Source organism: Gymnogyps californianus, chromosome 25 (assembly GCF_018139145.2).
Source record: "Gymnogyps californianus isolate 813 chromosome 25, ASM1813914v2, whole genome shotgun sequence".
In the NCBI taxonomy this organism is placed as follows: domain Eukaryota; kingdom Metazoa; phylum Chordata; class Aves; order Accipitriformes; family Cathartidae; genus Gymnogyps; species Gymnogyps californianus.
In genome coordinates this window covers 1,378,119-1,395,796 of record NC_059495.1, presented here as the reverse complement: position 1 = coordinate 1,395,796, position 17,678 = coordinate 1,378,119, and the positions used below count along the sequence as shown (strand labels likewise).

The following is a 17,678-nucleotide window of genomic DNA, read 5'->3' as shown; positions in this document are numbered from 1 at the left end:
ACAGCAGCATCTTCAAGAACCACACAGTGCTGCACGTCATCCCCACGGTCCAGAAAGGTACGTGCCCTATGACTGCTCCCCTCTCCCGTCACCCTGTTCAGCCCCACGCCGAGGGGCTGCAGAGGCTCCGGGAGGCTCTCGGACCTGCCACCACGATTCTTCTGGATTAGGGCCGGGGTCCCTGTGTGTACCATCCCCTGCCTTGGTGTCTCCCCAGCAGGACAAGGAGCAGCAGGCGCCCAGGACTCTGCGGCCCCGGGAGACTCTGGGTTTTGGCCTGTGGCTGTGGGCTGTGGCTGTGTGGCCGTTCTGCTGGCTTTCCTGGCCGGACTCAGCCTGAGGAAGAGGTACCAACGCTAGCTGTGGGTTTACGGGGCTGAGCAAAGCACCTCCTTGCAGCCTTCCTGCGCTGTTCTCCCTGGCCAAGCGCTAGCCTGACCTGCCCCAAGCCGGGCTGGAGCTGCGGGAACCAGAGGGTTCATCATCCCAGCCGCTGCCCGCAGTGGGGTGCAGACTCCTGCTGCCCTCTAGTGTCACGCTGCCCTGGCCGGTCCCCCCTTTGCTCCCAAACCTGCTGGGCTCCCGGCATGCCAGCAGTGGGGATGGCCTGGCCGAGGCATGTGCAAAGGGGTCCCAGGAGAGGGAGGGCAGGGACAGGAGGAGTAGACGATGCTTCTTGCCGGAGATGACATCGCTGTTGCCTTCCCTCAAGGTCCGCAGCCAGCATGGCCCTGGAGATGAGTGGAAAAGGTGGCAGCAAGAACAAAGCAGAGGTGAGAGCTGAGGCTGAGCTGAGTGGAGGGGAGTGTGTGCCTGCCCTGCCCTGGGACACGGCCACAACCTGTGGGAGCCGAAGAGAGGGAGGAGAGGTGGGAGAAGGGGAGGGATGGGGCGCGCAGGGCTGCAGGGCGGGTGCAGAGCACCCACGCCTGTGCGCACACTGGGCCGTGCCCTCACGTGGCCAGCCACCCCCAGCGAGCACGCAGGAGAGCTGCAAGCTCCTCGCTGTGCCGCTGGCTGCGTGCGTGGGTGGTGGTTGGAACGAGCTCCAGGTCCTGCCGTTTCATTTGGCTTGCAGTGAAGAGGAGGCACTAATGGAGCAAACGCTCCCGCAGCAGCCGAATGCCTGGGAGCCGAGAGGCTTGGCAGGGGGAGTTGGGGTCCTGCGCCACAGCCTCCCCCTGAGGCTGAAGCCAGAGTCATCCTCATGCAGGATGGTTACTGTCTTGTCACTAGCTAAGGCTGCGTGTCCTCTGGACACAGAGGGATCACTGACATGGGGTGTATGGGCACAGGGCTGGGGACGCTGAGGGAGGTGATCCCACACTGGGCACGCATGGGGTCCTGTTCGCTGGCCAGCCATGGCCCTGGCTCTCGGTGCTAGTCCTATGACTGGGGTAAGGCGGCCCTCGTGTATTTGGGGACTGCTCGGTTCCAAGTGTCCTGATCTCCCCCTTGTAGGAAGCACTTTACTCCTCAGTCCCTGGAGTTGAGGTACCCAAGGCTGAACAGTATGCAGGGAAGAAGAGGAAGGCCGAGGAGACCTACATAACCATGGTGAGGAGGCGAGCAGCTGCCCTGAGCTGTGGCAGGCGTGGGCAGGGCGTGCAGCTGTAGGGCTGGTGTGACCCCCTACATCACCGCCCCAGGGTGACGGCTTCCAGGGCCTGACCCCTCACTCCCCATGCCGGACAGCGGCATCCCTTGCCTCCTGCCCGCTCCAAATGGGCCCCGATACCTGCGCTGAGACTCACGCCCTGTCCCTTGCTCCTTGTAGCACCCCTCTCCCTTCCGGGAGAACGGCGTCTACGTGGAGCTGGCCAAGAGGGTGATCCCGGCAGAATGGATGGGAGAGGGGACACAGGGCGATGGAGAAAGCGAGGAACCCTACAGCAGACCAGAGGCGGCACTTCCCTGGCCTCCAGAGGGGGAGAAATAGCCGTGCTGGGGGATGTAAGCCCCTTAGCCAGCAGGTGTGTGCAAGACATCTTTGTTCCTTTGGGCAGGCCAGCATTCTGCTGCTGTCAGCCCTTCCTCTAAGCAGCGGTGCCACTTCACTGTGTGCTCCGTGCCAGAGCCACTGCTGGGGCACATCTCCCCCCCGGTTGTCTGCTGGGGGACCAGGGGAGACATGTCTCTCTGGCTCTTGTCTCCTGGTCTCTGGAGGGGGGCACAGCCTCCACGCTCTTAGCTTTGATCCCGGTCCGTGCAGCTCCAGGTCCCGAGATAATGATCTCCAAGGAGAGCCTGGCAGGGGGAGGAAGGGGGAGATGCAGCGGGAGCCGTGCAGGCATGCCAATGGTATCTTCTGAAGATAATAAAACGCAGGGAGTCTTCCCTGTTCCTGGCTTCCTTTTACCACCTGCTTAAGCGTGTGATGTCCAAGTGTGCCAACAACTGCCTGGCCAGGGGCCTGGGAGCCCCTGCACCCACGTGCAGCCTCGCACGCGGCACCCGCGCCTGCCCCGCTGCCTCCAGGGAGCAGTGAAGCCAAATTGGCTGCGAAGGGGGTCCCTTTGCAGCAGGAAGGGGCCCTCCTGGGCTGTACTGAGTCCCCCCTGCTGCCCTGGCTCTGCAGGGGATGGAGGGCAGCGGGGGTCCCCGACGTGTGGGTGCTCACACGTGCCTCCCGTGCACCCGCCGCTTGCTATGGGTGAGTGCCTCCCCGTGCACCCTACACCTGGGACCCGCTGCCCTGGCCGGGGGGAGTCCAGCAACCCCTCGCAGGCCCCCGGGACGGCGTCTCGGCGCGTGCTGGCTCTCCTCCCGCACTATAGATAGATGTTTGACGCCTGCAGGTGCAGAGCCGGAGCCGGGGGCCCACCTCCCACCCGCCTCCCACCCCGCTCTGCTTAGATGGGAGACTGCAGCACAGGCTGCGCCGGGCTGCAGTCCTTGGTTTCACGTTGACACCCTACTCTCTTTTCCTGCGTGAAGCCAAGTAACGGGATTACCGGAGGAAGCGGCAACACGAGCTGGTTTTGGGGTGGCGGGGGTTACTTATGACCTCCGCTGCCTTTGCGGGGCTGTGGGACCCGTTCCAGCAGAGCGGAGCGTGCTCTGCCTGCCCAGCCTGGTTGGGAAACCGTGCTGCGTGTGCAGCGAGCGTGTTTGCTAAGCGCATTGCCTGCGTTCACCCTGGCACTTCTCTGATGCCTTCTCTCCCGGCTGCCCCATTTCCCCTCCTGGAGCTGGTCGGGGAGCAGAGCACCTTTGTGTCCCTCCTGCCTCCCCATTGCCCCATCCCTTCCTCCCCAGGGCTCTGGTGCACAGGAATTGCGACGTGCTCTGGCTTCAGGGCACCCCTTGCCTTTCTCCTCACTGGTGCTGCCGCAGCAAACCCCACTGTCCTGCGTCCCGCAGCACGAGAACTGGGTGGCTGAGCAGCTGCTGTCACTGGCTTTCTGGTCTCCGTGAGGTCACATGTCGTCTCCTTCCTGCACCGGTCTCTGCAGCCTGAATCCAGACTTGGAGTCGGTGGCCCAAAGGCTTCCTTCACCGATGGCGTGAAGGGGACCAACGACCTTCTCCAGCCCCGTTACTGCTGGGCAGAGCCTCCCCGTCCCGAGGGCTGGATGAAGAGAGGGTGTTGCCCTGGGATAGCATGCTGCTGGGGAAGGGGAAAGGTGCCGGCAGAGTGTGGCACCCCTGGGAAGCGAGGGGGCTGCCCCTCGCATCAGCATGGGAGCAGGCAGGTGCATCAGGAGCGCTTCTACCCGCTACAGGCTGCCTGCCCATGGCCGTGCCTCCTCCTGGGCACACGGGCCGGGCTGCTGTGCAGGCTGCCTCCTTGGGACCCTCTGCCCTTCCCAGGCCAGATCAGTCCCTCTGCTCTCTGCCTGGCTTCGGGAGGGCATTTCTGATGTTCCTGGGCCCTCGAGAGTGGAAGCTACTGCTGCGAACAGCTCAAGCAGGGCTGGGTCACCAGCCTCCACCACGGCAGAGGTGACATATTGGCATGCCCCCGCTGAAATCGGGGGGCTGCAGGGGCCATGGGAACCCTCAGGGTCAGGCCTGCGCTGTGGGGCACTGGCCGAGTCCCTGGGCTCCTGGCCGCCGGGGGGAAGAGGAGCCCTGAGCGCTGCTTGCTCCAACAGCAAGTTTGCACGGCCGGAGAGAATCCCAGCAGAAACCTGCTCCTCGGCTGCGCTGGGCTCAGCACGCTGCAGGAGACGCTCCGCGACACAGCCCACGACCAGACCCCGGAGCAGGGAGCAGGAGCGTTCGCCTTCTGTTCAGGGGAAAATTTTTCTGCCCTCCCACTTCCCCTGCTGAAATCCACCAACCATAGCATTTACTGATTTTTTTCCGATCCAGCACCACTCCAGCCAGCCATATTGGGCTGTGGAAATAAAGCAGCTCTAATGTTATATGTCACCTGCAAATAACCCGGGCGTTCGAAAAAAGCAAACCACCACGACCAAAATCCACACCAACACCAGGTCCTCTCCATACACAAAAGTCCTTCAAAATGAGCCTGGAAGCTTGGCTCCCGCAGCCCACCTTGTTCCTCACTGGCCTCAGCTTGCTCCTCTCGCTGGGTAAGTGTCGACTTGACCCCTTGCATGCACACGGCTGCCAGGGGAGAGCACCCAGGCTGGGGAGAAACACCCTCTCTGGCCAGGAGCCCCCTCCCCACATCCCAGCCCCGAGAAGCCCCTCCTGTCGCCGGGGAAGCAGCGAGCCAGCGAGAGATGCTGTGCCGCAGGGATGGGGACGGAGGTGGTCCGAAACGCACCCTGCTGAAACCCGCCAGCCAGGGTGACCTGCTTTTAGGCAGGATGGGGGGTATGTTGCAACTGCATCTTCTCTTAAAAAAGCTGCGCAGCCTGCTTGCTGGAGGTTTTGTCTAAGTGCAAGGCTGTTTGCATGGCAGGCAGGGCTGTGGGCTGCAGTGGGGAGAGGGGGCAGTCGTGGCTTTGCCTCGCTGGGAAGGTGGTGGCTGGTGGGCTGCGGGTGGCTTGCGACTGTCCCTTGGTTTGTGGCTGCCTGCTGGGGCGGCGGGCTCTGGGCTGCCGGTGCTGCATGGGGTGGGGGGGAACCGTGGTCTCTGCATTTCTGCGCTGCCCCAGAGCCAGCAGCGTGTGTCAGCAGGTTTGGGTCTATATTGATTGGAAACGGGAACGCATCACCTCTTTGAAGTGCTGTTCACACTGTCCTGGAGCTCCTGGTGGGCTGCCTTTGCTTTAGGAGAGAGGCTGGGAAATGGAGGATAAAAAGACCAGCAAGGTCTGCTTTAGAGGCTGCGTGTAATTTTACCTCCCGAGCCCTGGGTGCAGGGTGTAGCGTGACAGAGCGTTTGGGAGTGTGCGCAGCACCGAAGGACGCAGCCTGGACGGTCGGTCCCAGGGACTTTAGCGGTTTCTTTCCCCACCTCTGTTGTCCCCCGGTGCTGGGTGCCCGGGGCAGCGGCAGAGTTTGGACCTGCGCGCATAGGTGCTCCCAGGGCACGTGCCTGCGGCGTGCTGGCTGCCTGCGAGGACCCTCTGGCTGCGAGATGGTCCTGCCGTACCAGGCAGCAGGGCAAAACCCTGGCCAGGGCTGCCCCGTCGCTGCAGAGCCTGGGAGAGCTCCTGCTGGCAGCTCAGCCCTCTGCAGAGCCCTGGGGGGGCCTGAGGATGCAGCACAAAGCCACGCCACCCAACCGCAGGCACGCAGGGCGTAGTGCGAGGGCCGCTGGGCACTCAAGCCAGTGCCTCTGTGCAGGGACCCCTCCAACCAGGCCTGCTGGGCTGGGTCTGTGAAGGGGCTTCCTGGGACAGGCAGGCTCCCGGCTCTTCTCTCCCACCCTACAAGGTTTCCTTGAAAGCATCTAAGGGGGTGGGCTGCGATGGGGCAGCAAGGCTGGGACACCGGCTCGGGCCTGAACACTTCTTCCTTCCTTGGATGCTGCGACTCGTCCCCATGCGCCAGCTCTCCCCACCCTTCTCCCAGCACCCTGTGGGGAGCCCTCCCTGCGCTGGGGCTGGATGGAGGGTGCTCACCACGGCTGCTCGGCTGCCAGCACGAGCAGGGAGCCGTCTCCAGGGGCTTGGCCGTACCTGGAGGGCACCCCTCTGCCTCCAGAGAGCTGGCTTCAGGGTGCTGCTGGGTCGTGCCTCGCAGCAAGACCTGTGGCTCGAAACAGCCAAATCTGCAACTTGGAAAAGCCTCTTTTCCCTGGCTGCAGAGCCTGGCCCCTTTCCTGCCCTGCTTGCAGACGGAGCGGATTAGCCAGCGGAGCAGCCTTGACATGCATCCAGCTTGGCCACAGGGCTGGACTCAGGAGCACCTCAGGAAGAAGGTTTGAGAGCAAAGAGCAGCAGCCAAAGGGGAGAGGTGAGGTGATTGGGAAAGCACCTGCTGCCAGTGTCACTGTCCCTGCCCTGTGGGGTGCCACAGCCCCCCTTTACAGTCTTATCCTTCCCAGCAGTCCTTCCAGGGCTCTCCGTCCCTGTGCTTCTTGGGGCTTAGCCTTAGAGTTTGCAGCTAGTTGGCTGCACAGGAGCCTGTCTCGGCGTGCGCACCCTCCCCTTTGCAGGCTGGGGAGAACATGCTGGATGCAGGCGCTGGGTTTCGGGTGCTGCTGGGGCAGCCAGCAGACTAGGGGAGCTGCGGGAAAGGAGCGAAAGAGGGAGCAGGGCACAGACACCTCATCCCTGCCCATGCCCCGGGTGAGCCGTCCCGCCCTGCGAGCTGCACCGGGTAATGCCACCATTTCTCTCCCACAGCAAGGCCAGGGTGCAGGGACTGCCCTTGTCCCCCCAGGAGCGACTGAGGTCTTGACCCGGTCATTCCCAGCTCGAGAATCCTTGCGTGAACACCGCTGGGAGGGGGGAGCATCTGCATTCCCCCTGCAGCCCCCAGGGGCTGGCCCTGGCAGATCCCAGCCCTCGCTGCTGTAGTGCGTCCTGCCGGGAACGAAATCTGATGAGCGCAGCCATAAATTTCTCCGCGGATGTGGCGCTGAGCCCTGCATGCTGATGCTGCATTCAGCCCTTTGCATAGCGGTATTGATTCTGCAGCAGGAAAGCCTTGTTGAAGTGGCAAGGAGCAGGGCTTGCCTGGAGTCAGCAGAATTTAGCACCGGGCACAATCAGGGCAGGCATGGCAGAGAGGGGTCATCAGCCCTTGCACAGCAGGGCCAAGGGATGGTGCCAGGGCTGGGGCTGCTCCCCCCTTGTCCCCTGTCACTGCTGCGCAGAGGAACCCTGGTCCTGGCCGGCCACGGCGTGGTCTGTGCGTGGTTGTGCCTGAAAGGCAAGCCCAGGCCCCAGGGTGAGCTCTGTGCAGCCAGCCGGCGTGCAGGGTGGGATGGGGAGACGGGCTCAGCCAGCAGGACGGCTGCTTGTGCCCCCTTTCTAACTCATCTGCATCTCTCCTCTTGCTCTCTGTGCTTGCGGCAGCACCCACAGGATTGGGCATGGAGGTCATGGCTCCCGCCACCATCAACGCCTTGAATGGCTCCTCCGTGAAGCTCTCCTGCACCTTCAACTCCTGCTACAAGGTGGAGAACAAGCAGTTCTCCCTCAACTGGACGTACCAGGAGTGCAGGAACTGCTCTGAGGAGCTGGTGAGTCTCACCAGGGCTGGGGGATCTGCTGAGGGGTCCTGGGACCAGCTTGAAGTAGTCGTGTGCGTTCCTCAGGGTCCCGAGCCTTTTCCTTATGTGTGCTCCTGCTAGCTGGCCTCCTCCGCCACAGGGAAAAATAGGAACCGACTGCGTCAAGAACCAGCGGTCAGGGCAGCTGCCCTGATGGGGCAGGACAGGCAGGCGTGAGTGGGGAGAGGCGCCGCGAGGAGACCCTGTCCCTGGCCACTGTGGCGGCCAGAGCTGAGCGGGGACTGTGCCGCTCGTGGAGCTGAGCGGCTGCTGCCCGGCTCGGGGGCGAGCGTGCAGCGTGGGCGTGCGCCCGGGGCAGTACGTGCAGGGGAGGGGGATGCCTGGCCGGGGAAGGCGAGCGCGCGGGGTGCCAAACGCTGTCTCACCTCCTCTCCCACGCGGGCTGCCCAGTTCCTGCAGTTCCGGATGAAGATCATGAATAAGCAGCTGGACCGCTTTGGGAACCGGGTGGAGTTCACCGGGAACCCCACCAAGTACGATGTGTCCTTCACCCTCAAAAATGTGCAGCTGGAGGATGAGGGCACCTACAATTGCTACGTCCTGAACCCCCCGGACCGGCAGCGGGGCCACGCCAGCATCAGCCTGAAGGTGCTCACCAAAGGTAAGTGGTAGAGTGGTCCCCTCTGCTGTTGGGCACCCATGGGTGCTGGCTAGCTCTCTGCTCCGCCCCGTGCCCTGCCTTCAGCCTGCATTGCATGCGCAGGGTTTGCTCCCCGGCGGTGGGAGCAAGCCCTGCCTGTTCCCTGTCGCTCCCGCTGCCTGCCCCAGGTGGGGGCTGCGTGCCCTGAGCCCGTGCCCTGTCTCCCCAGAGCCCCCAAAGCACGACTCGACAGTGGCTGTCATCGTGGGCGCCTCTGTAGGTGGCTTCTTGGCCGTGGTGATCCTGGTGCTGATGGTGGTGAAGTGCGTGCGCCGGAAAAAGCAGCAGAGGCTGAACACGGACGACCAGAAGACGGAGGAGGAAGGGAAGACAGACGGCGAAGGCAACCCGGACGAGGGCACCAAGTAACGCCCCCCTGCCCACCCCTCCCTCTTCACCCCTGTACAGCGTGACCCCCTTGATGTGCTTCCCAGAGCAAGGATTTCTGTCTCCCCAGAGCATCCCTCCTTCCATCTAAATACCCACCCCAGCCTGGAGCAGGGCGCAGAGAGAAGGAAGTCCCCGGAGCCTGGCCGCAGCAGGCAGCGCTGGGGAGGGTGGCTGAAGTGCATCCAGGCTGCCCCTGAGGCTGAGCTGGGACCGACTTGTCCCCTGCTCCCGCTGGGCACGCTCTGAGCGCCAGAGCACTGCGCGGGGCCGTGGGGAGGTGTGGGGGACAGGGCGGTGTGGGAGAGTGGGGAAGAGCGTGGTCCCCACGCACAGAGGGGCTGGAGCAGGGGGTGCCAGGAGGGGCAGAGCGGGGCTGGGCAGCCCCGTGTCCAGATGTCTGCACCCTGTCCCACTAGAAGAAGAGAGCAGGGGCCAGCGGCCAGCGGCCGTCTGCCCTCGGGGCCACATCTCACCCCCGAGGCGCTCCTGCTGTGCCCGGGGCACGGGCACTGGCGTACCCGTCCCCGAGGGATCCCCGATAGCTGCCCGTCCCCTCCTTGCAAGTCCTGTGTGCCAGCGCTGAGGGTGCTGCGACAAGAAGCTCGTGCTCCTTGGGGACTGTCCCAGCCTGCTCAGAAGCCGATGGCCGGGTAACGGCCATTAGCCCACGCTCTGTCTCTGAGCTTTGCTGGTTTTTGGAGCCGCTAATGGCTCCTGGTGTGTAACAGATGTACCCTTCCGCCTCTTGGGCTATTTTTGGGCCTGAGCATCTCAGCCAAAGGTGCTGGGCTGACTTTTTTGTGCTCGTTGCCTTCTTGGGGAGGGTAATTCTAATGGAAAATGTTCCGCTGATGTGCCAAACCGAGGTGGTGGGGAGCGGCGGGGTGCAGCTGCTAGGGATGAAGAGCTGCTGGGAGGAAGAGGAGTTTTTGGGTGCTTGCTGGGAAGGACTGGGCACAACCGCGGGCCCAGAGGCAGGACAGCTCTGTCACCCTTGAGCAACCCTGTGATGCCGAGACTGCCTCCTCCAGCCTCCCTGCAGAGCGCTGCGCAACCTGTAACTGCCACGGCGATGCACTGCCAGCCCGCCCAGCCGCGGGCCCCGCAGTGCCGGCTGCCGCCTGCCTCAGCCCCGTCCATGGTCCAGCGCCTGCCCTGCTTGCGGCAGCCCCCTCAGCACACCCCAGGAGCTGCCCTGCGTGCTCTGCAGGTCATTATGAGCAGGGGTCCGGGCAGCTCGGGGGGGGCGAGGGCAGGCGTGAGCGAGCGGTGATCCCGACTGGTCCCACCCCGCTGCGGGGCAGGGGGATGCGTGAGCCCCAGGGTTGGGAACCGGCGGTCCTGCCTGCCTTGGCTCGCCGCCTGGCCTCGGGCAAGCCCCTCGCCTCCTGCGCCAGAGCTGGCCGGTGAGCTGTGCTGGCTGGAGCGCGCGGGGAGCTCGCTCTGGGGCCTCTTGCGGGTCAGACAGGGAAAACGACCCAGGGAAATGTCCCCTGCTGCACCGTGCCCGGGCTTTTCTTCTCCCATGGCAGGCAGGATATGGGGCGGGAGAGCGGCAGTGCACGGAGCCCCAGGGGACACTGCCTAGGGCCCGGTGACGGAGGTCCCCTGTCACCCACGAGCAGCACTGTCAGGGGAGAAGGGAGACCTTCGCCACACCACCCACCGCCCAGCTCTGCCGCGTCCCTGCGCGGGTGCCATCCCGGCAGCGCCGCAGGCAACGCCGTCAGGCCCCGGGGATGAAGGGACGGCCGTGCGCTCCCTGCTCTGCCCCCATCGCTTTCTGCCCCGGCCCCGCGTGCCCTCTCCACCCCGCTCGACCTCGCTGGGCTCCGCGCCGCTCCCCTTCCTGCCTGCAGCAGGAACGTGCCGTGTCTCGCCGTGTGGCTTCCCCCTCTCCCGCGGGCTTTCCTGCCCGGGGAGGGCTGGGCTGAGGCTGCCTGCCCCCGCGCACCCCCACGCACACGCCGGATGGCTTTCCCCGTACAGTGCCGGTGGGGAGCCGGCCGCAAGGCTGGTTCCCCGGGACTGCCTGCTGCTCGGAGCTGGGCTGCGTGCGGCTCCACGCGGGACTGAGCTGGCAACTTTGCGGCCAAAGGCCTCTGACTGTTGCACATGACCAGTCTTGCATCTGCCTTTCATTTCTTTCATGCACTATCCTTGGATTGCAACTTGCCAATGCATCTGTATGTACATAGCTGTACACAACAGAGAGAATCTCTACAAATATATATATATACACAGGAGGCGCTGTTATCGGTCATGACTATAGTTTTGGGTTTGCGCCTTCTGATGGGTTTCTCTTGCCAAACACTCTGCTGAGTGTAGGATGTTTTTATTGCTCTTTATACAGTTAAACAAACAAAAGAACAACTAAACACAAACTTTGCACTCGATGCTTTTGTGCTGCTGCCTGCTGCAGGGGCAGGACGGGGTCCCTCGTCTCTGCTCTGCCTGCCTGTCTGTCCAGGGGGATGAGAAGGCTCCCGTGTGCCCGGAGCTCGGTCCCGCTGTGGCAGCAGGTTTGCTTTGGGTGCCGAGGCAGCCCAGGGCAGCCTGCGCTTCCGCAGCTCGGGCCCCGGGAGCTGCCGCAGTGCCAGGCGCAGGCAGGGCAGTGCTGGGGGCGGGAGAGTGGCCGGTGCTGCCCGAGCCTTCACACACCGAGACTTCAGGGGTGCTCCGCACGCACGGCGGGGGCTCCAGCTGTGCTACAGGGAGCTGCGCCCTGCCGACTTCCCCACCTCTGCTCCGCAGAGAGCCGAGGACGGCGGCTGCTCGGGGCACGGCAGGTAAGGCTCAGCAGGCTCCAGCGGAGCCCAGGGCACGCACCGGGTGATCAACCCCGTAACCAGGCTGCTGTCCGACTTAGCAATCCAGCAACACCGCGCGGACGCACCAGAGCGGCGCGGCACAACTGGGGCACAGTTAATAGGCACATCCATCAATTTACCCACCTGTAAAGAGTGGGAGACACGAGGGTGAGGGGAGCTCTGACAGCCGCCCTCAGGCATGCCTCTCCCGGCTGCCCTTCAACCTGAGCCACCGAATGCCTGCGCATCCCAAGTCCGCACACAAGCAAGGTCTGGCCAGCACACCTATGCGCCTACGACTACCTCTTTCCTGGGCTAACGCTGCCTGCCTGCCCTGCCTTTCCCGCTCCCCAGCGACCCCACCTCACTCGGCCTCCTGCTGCTCCGAGCAGCAGGGTGACAGTGAGCAGCACCAGCAGTCTCAGCTCTTGCCAGTGCCGCCTGCCTGGCCCGGGCGCTGCTCCCTGCACGCCTCGCCGTGCGCCCGCAGGGTTAACTCTGCGGAAAACTCCCGCTCCCCTGCAAGCACCTCTGCCTCCCTGGAGAAAAGGCACGGAAATTATGGCCTCCAGTCCCACAGCACTGGGCTGGCGCTGGGGGTTAGAGCCCAGCCAGGCTGCAATTGGTACCTGGCCCGTGGCAGGGAACAGCTTCACCGGTGCAGAAAGGAGCAGCTCTCTGGAGGAGGGCGCGCGGCTCTCTACCCACCCAGCTTCAGAGGGAGTCAGCCCGACGGAGGGGTGAATGCAGCCATAGGCAAAGGGGACGGGGGACCCACAGGTTGGCAGTTTGGGGACGCCTCTGGGACAGTCGCTGGCGAGAAACTCGTGAGGAAGGCAGGCACTGTGGGATCACGGAGGAGAGCCCCGCGGGACGTGACGAGGGTGAGTTTTCATCACCGCAAGGGACCAAGGGCAGTGACTGCAACCCCCCCAGGGCCAGGGCTTCACAGATTCTCCAGAACTGGGGACAGTCCCTTTTACAGACCACATGAATTTCCTTGAACCAGACGGGATTAGAGGTGTTGAAGAGCAAGAGAGCAGGTCGGGAGATGGTGGGGACCTCTGCTCAGTGCCGTGCAGAGAGCCACGGGGGACCACTGGGGTGCCTCAGCGGGAGCCCAGAGCCGCTGTCCCTGCGATGCTGCCTGCAGCCTGGCCGCCCTGCTCGTGGGGGCTGAGAAGTAATGAGGGGGGACCTGGAAAAGGGGACAGCCTGGGGCAGTGAACTCCGGGGAGCTGAGGGGTGTGAAGGGCAGCACTGGAGAGCGGAGCCAGAGCTGGGGAGGGTCCGGCAGAGGTGGCCTCAGGCTGTGCCGGGTCAGGAAGAAACTTTCTCCTGGGACACAGGACGGTTGCCTCCGTTTCTTGCAGATGCCTCTGCAGTGGCTGCCTGGGGACACTGCTCCTGTTTCCCTGCTTGTATTAAAGGGCCCGTGAAAGGGGGCGAGGAACCTGCCCGCCCCGGAGGGCAGCCAGCTCTGCTGGTGGGTTCCGAGGAGGCAGCGGGCAGGACGGCTCTGCGCAGGGAGAAGGAGGCAGGGAGAGGCGAAAGCATTGCTCCGAGGGAGAGCTGCAGGCAAGGGAGGGCTGAGAATGACAAAGGCAGCCAAGCACTCACCCGCAGTCTGTGTGCCCCGGACCTCTCGCTCAGCTCCCAGCCCAGCGTGCCTGGCCCAGCCGGGACGGTCCTGCAGAGTGTCTGATCACCGCGACTGCCTCCTGCCCGCTGCCAGCTCCCGGGCTGCCAGGCCACCTTGTCTTTTAAAGGTCACAGCCAGAGGACCTTGCAGTAAATATAAGGTGCTGATGGGAAGCTCTGTTCCAGCCACCTCCTCCATTGGCAGGAGGGCTCTGCCTGCTTCTGCTCCTGGAGCCCAGCATCCCCTGGCTCTGGGAGGTTTGGGAGGGGGCCGGGGCTGTCCTCCCGTTGCTGCCGGGAGTGGGGCCGGGGCTGCCCCCGGCGGGATGCTCCAGGGCAGCCGGGGCCAGCACTGCGCCTGCTGCATTGAGCTGAGAGGCTGCAGCCCAACTGCTCTGCTCAGCCCTACCCCGGTACCCACGTGGAGGGAAGCAGGAGCCCTCCTTGGAAAGCAGCCTGGCATTTTAACCCTCCCAGCTCCATTAGTGCAAGGTGAGAGGGAGTGAGGGGTACACAGGGGCCTGGCAGCCACTGTGACCCCCCCGGCAGGCTGCGAGCCAGCTGGCAGGACCCCTGAGCCCTTCTTCCTGTCCCCCCGGGGAGGTGACAGTGTCCGAGCAGAGGGTGCTCGCCTTCCCTGAAACCAGACACAGCAACCTTGTGCTGGACTCAGCAAAACAAGTTTCCGCTGAGCCACAGCAACCCCGGGTCCCATGCCGGACATCCCAGCATCATGCCAAAATCCCAGGGCCAGCTGCTGTGAGTGCCCTTCCCTGCCACGGCACACACTGCTCACCGAGGCTGGGCTGCGGGAGAGCAGAGCCTTTCCCAGGCCCGCGGCAGCAGCAGATGTCTCACGAGATCAGTCGGCCGAGGAGACCAGCCAGAGCTGCCAAGTGTGACAGCTCCATCAGGCTCCTGTGACAGGCAGCGTCCCGCTCCGAGCCCTGGGGCCGCGTGGCCAGGAGGGCATGGCTGGCCCCGGGCGTGCAGCGGGAGCGGGCGGCACGGCACTGGGCTCGCCGCCTCTCCCCTCTCTGCAGGGATGCTCAGCAGGGAGATAGTGGCCACAGGGGCACGTCATCGCAGAAGAAGCTGGGTACCCGCCTGCCCAGCATGCCCGGTTTGTGCCAGTGCCCACAGGAGCCCTTTTGTATTTACTGGCTGACCCTCCCAGCTGGCTGGTGCTGCTATTCCCAACCTCCTTGCCTCCAAAAGGATTTAGGGCTCTGCTGGGGCGATTCACAATGGCAGTTTGGCCAAACCCATCCCAACTTTACCCACCTTTTTGGAAGCAAACTTGGCAGACACCTGAGCCTCCCGGGAAGGAGTCCTCCACATGTAATGGCCTTTCCCTGCACCAGGGTATGGGTGCTACTCTTTCAGGTCCCCAACGCTGCAGGTCTCTGTGGTCCTGCTTACTGGATGCTGGAGGGTCCAGCCTCAGCCTCACCTGCCCCCCCGCCTCAGCACCCATGAGCGTGGCCCTAGCAGCCATCATGCACCCTTGCAGGGATGACAGGCCTCCCTCCAGCCCTTCGGACCTCTCTGCCGAGCTGCTCCTCGGAGGTGTGCCACCCCCCTCGCTATTAGCAAGGCTCCAGCAGATGCAGCGCTCCTCCTCCTCCTGTCTCAGCACACCGCTTGCCTGGTCGCCAGCGCCTGCGGCTCCGCTCACCAAGCCGTATCCATCACCTAGCCGTATCCATCACAGCCGCCTGCCGAGACACCTTCTGCTGCATCAGCAGTACTCTCCACGCTGCTCCCGCAGCACCGGCTGCCAGCGCTGCCCAGCCCGCTCTGCCTGTACTTTTCCTGTCTGTATTGCCAGCTCTGCAGCCTTAACTCCTCAACCCACAGGCACTGCTGGCATCCTCTCAGGGTTCCCTGGGCTGCCCCTGTGCCCTGCCAAGCCTCCTGCTTTCCCTCTTTCCTCCTGCTTCATGCTCCTGGCCAGGTGAGAAGGAGAGCGAGCTGCAAAGGGGGCTGGAGTGGGGCTGAGGAGTCTCTCAAAGTGCCCTGGAGCTGACAGGCTGTGGCACCCCGGACATACAGGCAGGGCCGTAGGCAGCATCCCTGCGGGAGAGCTGCTCTCGCACCCAAAAAGAAGCAATCCTGTTCAGGGAAGCCATGCTGTCATGCCGTACGCAGCAAGGGAGCTACAGCCTCGCCCGGCCCCCGGGGTGAGCTTTGCCAGGGCACGTGCCTTGTGCCAGCAAGGACTACAGCCCGGAGAAACGGTCAGTGCTGTTCCTGCACCGTGAGCACAGCAGCACCTCCTCCCCCTTCCCGCCATGCCTCTTCTCAGGATGCGTCACCTCCAGCAAATTGCTGCTCTGCTCAGGGGTCTGGTTGTCTAATGGACCTGGGCGCAAAGGTAAAGCTCCATCTGCGCACACCACAGCATCGGAGGCCTCCGTTAGGAGGGCCCCCACCACCGCCTTTTTGGATGTGGTCTGCTGAAGGTTAGGTCTAATGGATGTGACGGTGAGGAAAAGGTTGTTGAGATGTGAACTTATGTGCAGCCAATTATCCTGGAACAAGCTCACGGTGAGGAAAAGTTTTCAAAGCGTTCCCTTTGGCGCCAGGCGGATTCCCCTGCAGCCTTGCCCATCGGTGACTGGCTCTGCGTCCCCATCTGCGGCTGCAGAACTGTCTGCTGTCTGCCTTGGGGCTAGAGGGGTGCTGGTAGCTACACGGGGATGGAGGGCAGGGAGTCTGGTGGTGCCACCCTGCTGAGGTGCACCGAAGGAGAGCTGAGCCCCAGCCTCGGCCCGTTTTGTTGTCCTCCCGGCAGCGGCAGGGGAAGCCACCAGCCTCGGTGGCACTTTGCCCCTTTCCAAAGGTGGCCCCAGGCCAGCACCAGCCCAGCGTTCCCGGGCCACCTCCGCGGGGAGCTTTCCCCTGCACCCACCCTGCGGTCCTGGCTGCCGCCCCACTGCAGCTCACCCCAGCACCTCGCTCGGAGGCACCAGCCGCGGGCACGCCGGAGAGGTCGGGGCCGAACCCTGCGGGGGGGCAGAAAAGGGGGCAACCTCCGGGGCGGGGGAGCTGGCCCGGCCTGGGGGCGTGCGAGGGCAACAGCCCGAGGGGGGGGGGGGGCACATGCCGGGGTGTGCAGGGGACGCGGCGGGGCAGCGCGGGCGGGCGGGAGGATGCGCGGAAGATGCGCGGAGGAGGGCGGAGGAGCGCGCAGCGCGGCCCCGCCCGGCGCGGCCCCGCCCGGCGCCGCTCGCCCTCCGCGGGGGCGGCCAGAGCCGGGCCCGCACGGACGGCGCCGCGCCGCTCCGCTCCGCTCCGCTCTGCAGCCATGGCCCCGGGCTCGCCCGCCGCCCGCCGCCGCGCCGCGCCGCGCCTGCTGGCAGCGCTCCTCGGTAAGGGGGGCCGGGGGGCACCGGGGGGCTGCGGGGACCCCCTCCTCCCCCGGTACCGCCGGCGTCCTGCTGCCGCCACCCCCCCCCTTCCCGCGGGAGCGGAGCGGGCAGGGCCGGCGCCCCGGCTCTCCGGCGGGGACCCTGCCCCGGGGTGCGCCCTGGGGACCCGCGGGCACCTCCGGCAGCCCGGTGCGGGGGTGGCACCGCGGGCTGCCCCCGGCTTCCAGCCGCCCCCTCGTCTTCCCGAGGCGGGGTGACCCTGGCTTCGCGCTCAGCTGCTTTGCATCCGGCCCGCCTGCACCGCAAGGAATCGGACGCTGCTGCTGCTGCTGCTGCTCCTCAGATGAATTTCCCGTCCACAGGCGCTAATGCAGTTATCTCTGCTCTGCAGACGGAGAGTCCGAAGCACTGAGGATAAGTGACTTGTCCAAGGTGACTTCGCAGCCAAGTCTGAGAGCGGACTCTGAAGTCCTGGCTCCGGCCCCCTGCCCTGCCTGCATCAGTCGCTAACATCGCCCGAGCTTTCTTCTGTGAGCACTGCGGCTGCATCCCGCTTTGCCCTGCTCCGCTCTGCTGCTCTGTGAGCAGGGACCGCGGCTACCTGCCTGCTAACGTGAACCGGGGGAATAGCCGTAGGGAAGCAATGCACTGCTTCAACGCAGCCGCCAGCACGCCCGCCGACAGGTCATTCTTTTTACAGTTCATTTGGTAAAACAACCATTTGCATGCGCTTCTCCCCGGCGCCGGGACGAACCCGTACTGCAGGGCCGCTGCTTAGAGCATGACGCCCAGACCCGTGTCCGGGGATGCCTGAGTTCCCCCAGCTGCAGGGTGGAGGAAGGAGTTGGTAGCCGTTCCCCTCCCCGCTGCAGCCCCTGGGGCTGGTTCCAAGCCACCTGCATCGGCCCTCCCGCACCGGCTACACTTCTGCTCACGCAGGTCATCCTTGTGCCGACGGGCACAGAGAGCCTGAAACCAAGGGCTGCCTTTGCAGCGCTTGCTGTCGGGAAACTGCCTTGAGAGGTGTTTTAGAGGGCATAGTTCTTAAGTTTGTTTTAAGTGAGCTGGAGACACGAAAAGGCATGTAAGTACCTGACTCCCTGCAGGATTTGGGTGCCGGTACCTGGTTGAAAGTGCCTCCTTGGATAGATGCAGTGCAAGCTGCTTTTGGCACGGGGCTGGCAGCGGGGTGGTAGGAGAGACTCAGAGACGCTGGAGAC

The 17,678-nt window shown here is 64.5% G+C and overlaps 1 protein-coding gene across 1 annotated transcript; it reads left to right on the top strand.

Moving 5' to 3' along the window:
• Window positions 1-4,371: 4,371 nt before the first annotated feature.
• Window positions 4,372-8,612, top strand: LOC127025888 (sodium channel subunit beta-2-like). Its single transcript, XM_050911044.1, has 4 exons — window positions 4,372-4,541; window positions 7,386-7,552; window positions 7,994-8,204; window positions 8,413-8,612. The coding sequence occupies exons 1-4, from the start codon at window positions 4,472-4,474 to the stop codon at window positions 8,610-8,612; spliced, it is 648 nt and encodes a 215-aa protein (XP_050767001.1). The 5' UTR covers window positions 4,372-4,471.
• The last annotated feature ends 9,066 nt before the right edge of the window (window positions 8,613-17,678 follow it).

Bases quoted from the DNA above. Each gene is read 5' to 3' on its own strand.
- LOC127025888 (XM_050911044.1), top strand. From the start codon at position 4,472: ATGAGCCTGGAAGCTTGGCTCCCGCAGCCCACCTTGTTCCTCACTGGC. The intron at 4,542-7,385 runs GTAAGTGTCGAC...TGCTTGCGGCAG, and splicing joins CAGCTTGCTCCTCTCGCTGG to CACCCACAGGATTGGGCATG. The intron at 7,553-7,993 runs GTGAGTCTCACC...CGGGCTGCCCAG, and splicing joins GGAACTGCTCTGAGGAGCTG to TTCCTGCAGTTCCGGATGAA.